Consider the following 10,096-nt stretch of genomic DNA (forward strand, 5'->3'; position numbering starts at 1 on the left):
TTAATTTTTGTAAATTTTTAGGAAATATTTTCCACTGTAATTACTGGGCCAAGTTCATTATAGATAGAGATAACTGTAGCAACAAGAATATTCAGTAAAGAAAGATCTACAAACACATCACCATCAACAAAACTCAATTTTGTCATGAATTTATCTGTGTTTATTGTTAATATGCACATAGGCCAAGGTGAGCGACACAGGCTCTTGAGAGCCTCTAGTTAATGTATATACTAGAATGGACATAACAGAGATGGAAGAGAACATATAAAATGAAAACAGTTAATCGAGAGAAAAATTGTAAATTAGGCATATAGCTTAAACGCGTGTTCACAGATAATTCAACGCACTAGATTAGACATAAATTTAAATGACATTATCACAAGAATATGGCAACCACTATGAAACTTTCACCTCACAGTATATAAGTAGTCTGCTATATAGATGATTTTCTTTCAATAAATAGTTCATTTCAAAGTTTTGTGATTAAGTTAAACGCATCTCTCTCAGTGAACTTGTAACGATGGATACCACAGATACGGTTTAGTTTGCTTTAATTTATTAATTTACATCTTGAAGACTGTGGTGTCTTTTTAAGACTATATTTTGCGACAAAAGCAATGCTTCTACATTATGAACATTCTATTTATGTGTAGCAAAATTACAGTAGAATCTGCATCTAAACTTTCTCAGTTATAACGATATTCCATGAACCAAATATAGTTCCCAATAGCTTACAGTATCTGAACAAGAGTGCATAGACTGAAATGTTTGATTGTTTTACTATAAGCCAAAAACTGCATTTGACCCCTATGTTCTAATTTTAGCAACAGTGGCCATGTTTGTTGATAGATCAAAACTTCAGATACCATTTATAAACCAGTTACTCTCAGAAAGATTCAGTTAAAGTGTAGAAGTTTAAGCCCAGTAGTTTTCAGAGGAGACGATTTCTAAATGTAAGCAAACATGTTGAACAAATTGTGTTAAATGGTATTTAAAGGGCAATAACTTCTTAAGGGATCAATTGACAATCTTGGTAATTTCTACTTTTTTGTAGACTTACTTTGCTAAAGAATTTTGCTATTTGCAGTTTATCTTTATTTTTAATTTTCGATAATATTCAAGGTAATAACCAGAAAGTTCAAATTACCAATTTAGTGGCAGAAACCCAACAATGGTTTGTTTGATTTGTCTGAAAATTTCAGGACTTGTAAATTTGAACCGTTTAACAACTTTTACCCCATGTCAGATTTGCTGTAAATGCTTTAGTTTTTGAGATATAAACCAAAAACTGCGTTTGACCACTATGTTCTATTTTTAGCCATGGCGGCCCTGTCTGTTAACGGATTAAAACTTCGGATACAATTTATAATCTACATACCCTAAGGAACATTTACTTAAAATTTGAAGGTATTTGGCCCAGTAGTTCCAGGGGAGAAGATTTTTTAAATAGTTTAAGACGACAGACGACGACGGACGCCAAGTGATGACATAAGCTCGCATGGGGCCCAGTGATCTAAAAAAACTACAAATTATATGATCGTCAACGAGACAACTACCCAACCCACATAAGTTCGAATGATATGGATGGCAGGAATTATAGACAACCTATAAGGTCTCAAACAATAACAGAAAAACTCCTACCGTCGTATAAGAGGCTCTAACATGAAAAATGTGAAACATTTCAAATGAGAAAATTTACATAATTTGTTTTTGATTTTGCCATTGATTAGGGACTTTCCGTTTTGAATTTTCCTCGGAGTATAGCATTTTTGTGATTTTACTTTTCATTGATAAAAGTAAGGTTCATATTTGTTGGAGAAAAAAAGTTATAATTCATTATTGCATCGATGTTATGTGTAAACGCCCGAACTGCAGCTTTTGAATAGCGTATTAATTGAAAACGATAATAGTCTGTCTGGTCATGGAAAATTAATGACAAAATATGATAAGTTGTTGCTATGTCATGCTATCTTCTGTAAATACTGATAAAACGTTAACAAATTTCGAAGACAGTTATAGCGAAATATGATTAATATAATCTTTCTCAGTGCCAAAGATAACACAGTACAAAAATAACACCGTACATATAGTGTCAGTGTTGCTGTGAAGTGTTTTGTGTATATTGTTTAAAACTTGACCGTCTATGAATCTTATTTTGTTTAACTATAAAAATCTACATGATTTGCAATAGACAACTATCTACCCCTCCAATTTCCCCCTAAAATAAGAGTTTTGCGAAGAATCCATGGGAAGAATCATGTATTAAAATTTTAAAAGTGTTCGATAAACCAAATATGATGATAAAGCAATGATTTAATTTAAAGCAACATAATCTTAATCTACTCATTCTCTCTGAAAACGCAGACAGATATTTTTCAAACTAATAAATATTTTTGTTAAAAGTCGAGATTTATTCATCAAAGAATTAACAAAAGCGATTTTTAAGAAATATCATTATTCTAAATTATTCAATTATTTATAAATTTAGAAAGGGAAAAGCTTCACGAATAACAAACGCGAATAAAATTTTCTATATACAATTGTAAACTAATCCCTCATTAGAAATTAAGACAACAAAAACTACAGTAATATGCTATATTTCTAGTCCCACGGTACTTTCAATATTTATATCTCAGAAATCAGCTAATAAAGAAGTACCTAGTTTAAAACTCAAGTTCATCAGTACCCGAAAAATTACGGATTCTATCCTTTTTTCACTTTCTTAACACCAAGTTTTAACACATATGATTTACTTATTTTCTTAAAGGTCTTTAAATGAATAAGTCATGTTACATTATACATTTAATAAAATTGAGAATGGAAATGGGGAATGTGTCAAAGAGACAACAACCCGCCCAAATAAAAAAACAACAGCAGAGGGTCACCAACAGGTCTTCAATGTAGCGAGAAATTCCCGCACCCGGAGGCGTCCTTCAGCTGGCCCCTAAACAAATATATACTAGTCCAGTGATAATGAACGCCATACTAATTTCCAAATTGTACACAAGAAACTAAAATTAAAATAATACAAGACTAACAAAGGCCAGAGGCTCCTGACTTGGGACAGGCGCAAAAATGCGGCGGGGTTAAACATGTTTGTGAGATCTCAACCCTCCCCCTATACCTCTAACCAATGTAGTAAAGTAAACGCATAACAATACGCACATTAAAATTCAGTTCAAGAGAAATCCGAGTCTGATGTCAGAAGATGTAACCAAAGAAAATAAACAAAATGACAATAATACATAAATAACAACAGACTACTAGCAGTTAACTGACATGCCAGCTCCAGGCTTCAACTAAACTGACTGAAAGATTATGATTTCATCATATGAACATCAGGCACAATCCTTCCCGTTAGGGGTTTAGTATCATACCATCATAATAACTGTTACAATGATTTGTCATTTAAGGACATTTATATAACACAACTATATAAATGATCTTACTCACAGTTAAATGCAAACTCCGAATGGTCACTATCGTCCACAGCAATCACAACAATTCTTCTCTCAACAGCTAAACTATCCATCATTGCCATAGTTAATATCAACAGACAAATGCTATTCTACGTCAAGTTACTTCCCTCAAATTTCATCGTTTGTTTACCATTCAGTTGGTTTATTCACACCTGCACCTAAGGCTAAAGACAATTAATTGTCTGATGTTATGATCATTCTGAAGTTTTCGCAGGATGGAAAGAGAAATTAATTATTGATTTAATATTGGTTAAAATAAAATCATTTTGTATAACAATCAATTAAAGTAATGAAATGAGCATGGCATATGAGTTTTTGACATACTTTACTTGTTTTCATAACCTCTGAATCTAGAGATGATTATCATGTTTCCGTTTTTTTCACGCTATAGTGCAGCAATTTGCAAATGAAAGGTACATTTAACTAAAGGATTTTAAAGATTGTACTCAAAATAAATGTCTCATTAGCAAAAAAGGCAAATGAAGTTTAATCTAATCACAAACACTACTAGTATACATACATAAAATTAATTATTTAATTATTTGATTGAAATAAATACGAGTTTAATTATACTTTTAGGGAGAGGACTATTCGCACACTTTTTTTGGGGGAAAAGGGGGGGGGGTGCAAAGTGATCGAAGAATTGGTATGGAGGTGGAAATTTATATTACGATCTCCTATGAACGGATTTTTAAATTTTTTTTTTTTTTAGAAATTAATGAAAATGAATATTCTGCATAAAAATTGAAGTAATAAATGTGTACTGTAAAAATAAGCTGGACTAAACATAGCTGAACATGGTTATTCCGACCGCAAAATAATCTCCTGCTACCGTGTCTCTCCCCGGAAAATCAAATTGTTCATCCTGTAACAAGCGTTCCAACTGAAATACATTTTGAAGGACCATCTGTCTGATAATCGTGTAGTGGTATAACAACCTAATTGTTTTGACAGACGTAATTACTTGTAGACGGTCCAGTTATTCTTGGACTGCTTTGTCTCAAATTTCATTTCTTGTTATCAAATTAAAACACGTTTTAGTGTTGAATATGGTAATAAGCTTAAATTCCGGTTCGCCTAAATTGTGTCTTTTTTTGGTATTCAAACAACATGAAAAACACTTTCATTAATTCTAACAAAACGTTTTTCGACTAAATATTGAATTTTACCAAGATCCATTAATTGATAACGAAAAAAAAAAGATTATAGATTGTTGTTGAGTCCTCACATATTGATATTCATATTTGTGTAAGCTATATAACCACTCATTTGGACCCGATATGAAAAATACAACATACAAGATAGCGGTACATATCTAAATAAAGCAGTAACTTTGTCAAATAAGTAAAATTTAGTAGTTTTGGTATGAAAGTGTACATTTTAAAATTGAAATGAAATTTTATAAAAAAATACATTCCATCATAAATTGGTTCCATCTGCGTAAGTCAGACTTGCGGACCCCCCTCCAAAAAAAAAAACCCCCAAACAAACAAACACAAAAAACAAACAAAAAAACCCACCCATAAACAACTCACCAATGAATGACATGTCATTAAACGTTTTCCTTTACTATCATACAATTTATTTCTTAAAGTAAGTAAGTAGCCCTAGAATAAATCAGAGGACGAAAGGAAGGTTATGAGGATGCCTTTAATTTATGATGGTTAGTATTTATTTCATAAAATCTCATTTTACTTTAAAAATTTACAATTTCATTTCAATAAATGCGTTACCATCATAAATTCTGATTAAAATACATAGTATAACTCAAAGCTGAATCCACTTAACCAGAACATGCAGGAGAAAAACTACTTTGCTGGGCAGAAACAAAAGGTCCCAAGGAATACAAACACTAAGCTTGTGAAGATAAAATTATAGGTAGTGAGAATTGAAAGTACATAATCACATGGCAAAATCAAATAACAAAACGCATCAAAAATGAATGGACAAGAACTGTCATATTCCTGACTTGGTACAGGCATTTTCAAATGTAGAAAATGGTGGATTGAACCTGGTTTTATAGCTAGCTAAACCTCTCACTTGACAGTCGCATCAAATTCCATTATATTGTGACCGATGCGTGAACAAAACAAACAGACACAATAGGTAAAAATGTCAAAAAATAGGGGTATAGCAGTCAACATTGTGTTATCATCTTAATCACTATAAAAACAACAAATGTAACGAAGAAGCACAAAAAGACATACATCAAATTTAACATCCTCATTTTGTTTATATTATACGATTTAATTTATCTATGTAAAATGCACCCATAAAGGATAGAGGGTTTTAAGTACTGGTGTAAAATTGCGCGTTTGAAATTCGCACAGGTTCAAGTTCTACAGAACTCTGCAGATAAAACTTCCCCCAAAGAAGCATTATTAAAAGTTCCAAGTAGGAACAAAAATAAAATGTAGAAAAAGCTTATAAAATCTTAAGACTTAACGTGCATACTAAAAAGAAGTTCAGAAGAATTGTTAACTTAGTGAATAGCTTAACAGGTCCAAGATAAAATAGTTTGAGCAGCAAACTATTGTTTTCCCTTATTAAAGGAAATAAATAACCGGGAAATCTAGGAGGTGCGAAGACACGAGATCTCTGATGACAGAACAGAAAGGCTCGGATAGGACAACACTTTTGCATTTGAATCATTAGAAAGGACAGGAATCACTTTTGATTCTGAACTTCGACCAGGAATTTGATTTTTGGCTAAAAAGGCTGGATCGGTTAAGAGAGTAACAGAAGACTTTTAAGTATGAAAACAAAACCAGTAGTCGGTAGTGGAAAACGCTTTGAATTTAATCTCTTCTAAAGCTAGGAAAGAAGAAAACAATACTTATACTTATACGATAAAAACTTGAATTGTTTGATAAGAATCACAAGTTAACACATTAAATGCTGATGATAAAAGGAAGTGATCACAATACACTTACACGTGAACTCGTACTGACCCGCAAGATCATTGACCAATAAGAAAGATGATATCCAATCATGCATTGGTCATAAGTGAAATTTCTCTGCACGTGAAAACATGTTATCTAATTTCAACAATTTATCGTTTAATTAAGTAGGACACTCTGACCCTTTGACCAGACTAGAGACATCATACATTTACAGTATTAATAGCTCACTCTTTTATTTAAGTCGGTTAGTAATAACCAATTAAAACAGAATTATCTTCTCTGCTGTCTTAAATTATTTTATTCCGCTTAATTTTCAATTAGCAAATAAAATTGGTTATACTTATACGATAAAAACTTGAATTCATCCTGTTTGGCAGGTTCAAAAGTTTTTTTAAGCAGAATAAACCACTAAAATTCAAAGACGGAATTAAATTCTCTGTACAGAGATTTGGAAGGATTCACTTGAGCCTTCAGCAGAAGAAAAATACTACCATAGAGAGAAATGTTTACCTTTACTGGATTGGGTTTGATTGAGGTTCTGGACCTCGTTAAGTGGCAAACAAAAAATCTCATCGTCTAAAAGTACATCTTTTGATATCGGACTCGGACTTCTCTTGAACTGAATTTTAATGTGCGTATTGTTATATATATGCGTTTCCTTTTCTATATTGGCTAGAGGTATAGGGGGAGGGTTGAGATCTCATAAACATGTTCAACCCCGCCGCAATTTTGCGCCTGTCCAAAGTCAGGAGTCTTTGACCTTTGTTAGTCTTGTATTATTTTTAATTTTAGTTTCTTGTGTATAATTCGGAGTTTAGAATGACGTCCATTATCACTGTACTAGTATACATATTTTTTAAGGGGCCAGCTGAAGGACGCTTACAGGTGCAGGAGTTTCTCGCTACATTGAAGACCCATTGGTGGCCTTTGGCTGTTGTCTGCTCTATAGTCGGGTTGTTGCGCTTTGACACATACCCCATTTCCTTTCTCAATTTTATTAATAAGAGCATCTTCATGACTATCTGAGTCTATTGCATTCTCCAAAATGTCTAATCTTTTGGATAAATTACAGTTGGCCATAGAACCCATTATAAATAACTAAATAGCATATAAATGCTTGACCTCAGGTGGAAGTAACAAGTCATTCAGCACAGGAGCAACTGCAGACAAAAAATGTTCGGCGGTTCCTTAAACATGAGAAGACAAAAAACGAAACGCCTTACTTTGGAAAATTGAGACTCATTGATAATATATTGTAAGATTGATTGAGGGTAATTGGTATGTGACTTGATATTGCCTTTAAATTGACCACAGGAAACCTCGAAAGTACATATAGGTCTTTTAAATCTAGATGGAAAGGTACATTGTTTACAGCTCTCATAGTAGTTAACAGAAGATTAGATTCTTACTGGAATAGGTAGAAGACAGACCATTTCGAAGAAGTAGTAGCAACCGGAACAGAATGTTGTGAAACGTTCTGAGAGACATGAACTCGAGTATAAACTATATCATCAGATGAAAAACCTGAATTCCTGGGGCAGCTGAAAAACCTGCTTTTAGCTTATTAGCGTTATTCTTTAACTTACAAAAGCGGTTAAAGAATCTAGAATACAACTTAACATTGGGCCTATCAGAATAAGTAGGCACAGGAGCACTACCATTAGATGAGGAATGATAGACTAGAAATAATAGTCGGAGTATCAATAACAGGGGTTATGACTGGAAAATTCTTAACGGAGAGTTCCTAAGCAAATGGAAAAATCAAAAACATAAAAACTTCTAACGAATGCATCATATTTCTGACTTGATACAGACATTTTCTTATGTAGAAAATTGTGGATTTATCCTGGGTTTAAACCACAGTACGATGCTTGGGAGTTGGAACCAGGTAAACCTTAACCCATAGAGATACCAAGGTAAAATGAAACTGAACCTATGTTGGCCTATATACAAACATCATTATCAACGTTAATTAACAGTACCGGCATTAAAAATCTGCTGGTCGCTATTAATAGCCACAAAGGTTAAAACAGACTATTAGTATTTTTGGAGGTACAATTTGACTTACCGTTGTCGTAGCCACAGAGTTTAAATACTTATTATACACAATATTACAATAATACAAATCGCAATATATACAATGATATACGTGATACCCAAGAAATCTCATACTACTAAACTAAACAACAATAAAAACCTCTTCTCTGAATATTTAATAGATGAACAAAAATCACGCTTGTCTTCGTGCACAGGCGGAAATTAAATCGATGATCTTCATTTTTTGGGAGGGGGTGGATTCAGCATACCGACTTTTGCAGGTGGACCTACCCACAATTTATGATTGTAACCATTTTTGAAATATTCTTTATAAAGATAAAAAGATTTATGAAATTAAATTATGTTGTTCAGATCAGAAGTGCCTGTTTTTCTACTACCAATCTTTCCCCAAATGACAAAGAATATAATTTGTTAAGAAAATCTTCCAAAAACAAAGTTAATAGTTATATCAAAGGTACCAGGATTATAGTTTGATACGGAGAATGGAAATGGGGAATATGTCAAAAAGACAACCACACAACCGAAAAGCAGATAACAGACGGAGGCCACCAATGGGTCTTCGACACAAAGGGAAATTCCAAACCCGGAGGTGGTTGAACCTTAGCAAGTTTACAATGATATTCTTTGATTAAGATTCTGAGAATGTTCAATAAATTATAAAGGGGTTTAGGAGAAGTTACCAATTTACAATGTGTTTCCAAAGACAAAACAAACACAAAATTACCAGAATTATTATCCTCATTATTGATGGATTCATTATCTGTTTATTTGTAAAATACAGTGAGAAATATCAAAGTTAAGAACGAGACTAATCAATAATGAACACGAAATCTCAGGCACAAATAATTGATCTTACTTCAGATAACCATTTGATTTGATGATGCAGACTCATCCAAAACGGTTCACGATAAACAAATGGACATTTTTGTTTAGGGACGAGCCGAAGGACGCCTCCGTGTGCGGGAGTTTTCTCGCTGCATTGAAGTCCTATTGGTGACCTTCTGCTGTTGTCTGTTCTATGGTCAGGTTGTTATCTCTTTGACACATTCCCCATTTCCATTCTCAATTTTATATACATATCTATTTACTTTCAGGATGACTTTAGAAAATTTCCTAGCATAAATGCATTCACAAAAATACCGACCTTCAGGGTAAATTCACAGTTTTACCAAGTACCGTATAGAAGGTTATTATCGCGGAGTGTTAAAAGTAAAATCACAAAAATACTGAACTTAGAGGAAAATCAATTCGGAAAGTCCATAATCACATGGCAAAATCAAATAACAAAACGCATCAAAAACGAATGGACAAGAACTCTCATATTCCTGACTTAGTACAGGCAGTTTCAAATGTAGAAAATGGTGGATTAAACCTGGTTTTATAGCGCTAACCCTCTCACATTTTCGCTTATTCTCGCGGATAAAAGAAAATCGCAAAAAATATGTTCCCTCCAAATTAAAACTGCACATGCAAAGTTACTGATTAAAGTTTTGAATACGCCCAAATAGTAACCGCAATAATTTTTCGTATACCTTATTCGATGGAAATCGCGAAATTTACACCTGCGAAAATAACCAGACATATGGTAATGCTTCTCTCTATCTATCAAAGAAGCTGCAACAACAACAAAATTGGTAATACTTGTTTTTTAAGGGA

The 10,096-nt window shown here is 33.1% G+C and overlaps 1 protein-coding gene across 2 annotated transcripts in view; it reads right to left on the reverse strand.

Annotated features, from left to right (window-relative positions):
* LOC143076139 (universal stress protein in QAH/OAS sulfhydrylase 3'region-like) overlaps positions 1 to 3,678 on the reverse strand; it is a 37,879-nt gene extending 34,201 nt beyond the window's left edge. The window contains exon 1 of one of the 2 annotated variants that reach the window (XM_076251806.1): positions 3,454 to 3,678. In XM_076251806.1, the coding sequence (XP_076107921.1) occupies positions 3,454 to 3,541 (88 nt within the window). In that variant the 5' untranslated portion in view covers positions 3,542 to 3,678. The remainder of the gene's footprint in view (positions 1 to 3,453) is intronic. The other variant, XM_076251804.1, reaches the window with a different exon arrangement.
* Between the last annotated feature and the right edge of the window lie 6,418 nt (positions 3,679 to 10,096).

Source organism: Mytilus galloprovincialis, chromosome 5 (genome assembly GCF_965363235.1).
Source record: "Mytilus galloprovincialis chromosome 5, xbMytGall1.hap1.1, whole genome shotgun sequence".
In the NCBI taxonomy this organism is placed as follows: domain Eukaryota; kingdom Metazoa; phylum Mollusca; class Bivalvia; order Mytilida; family Mytilidae; genus Mytilus; species Mytilus galloprovincialis.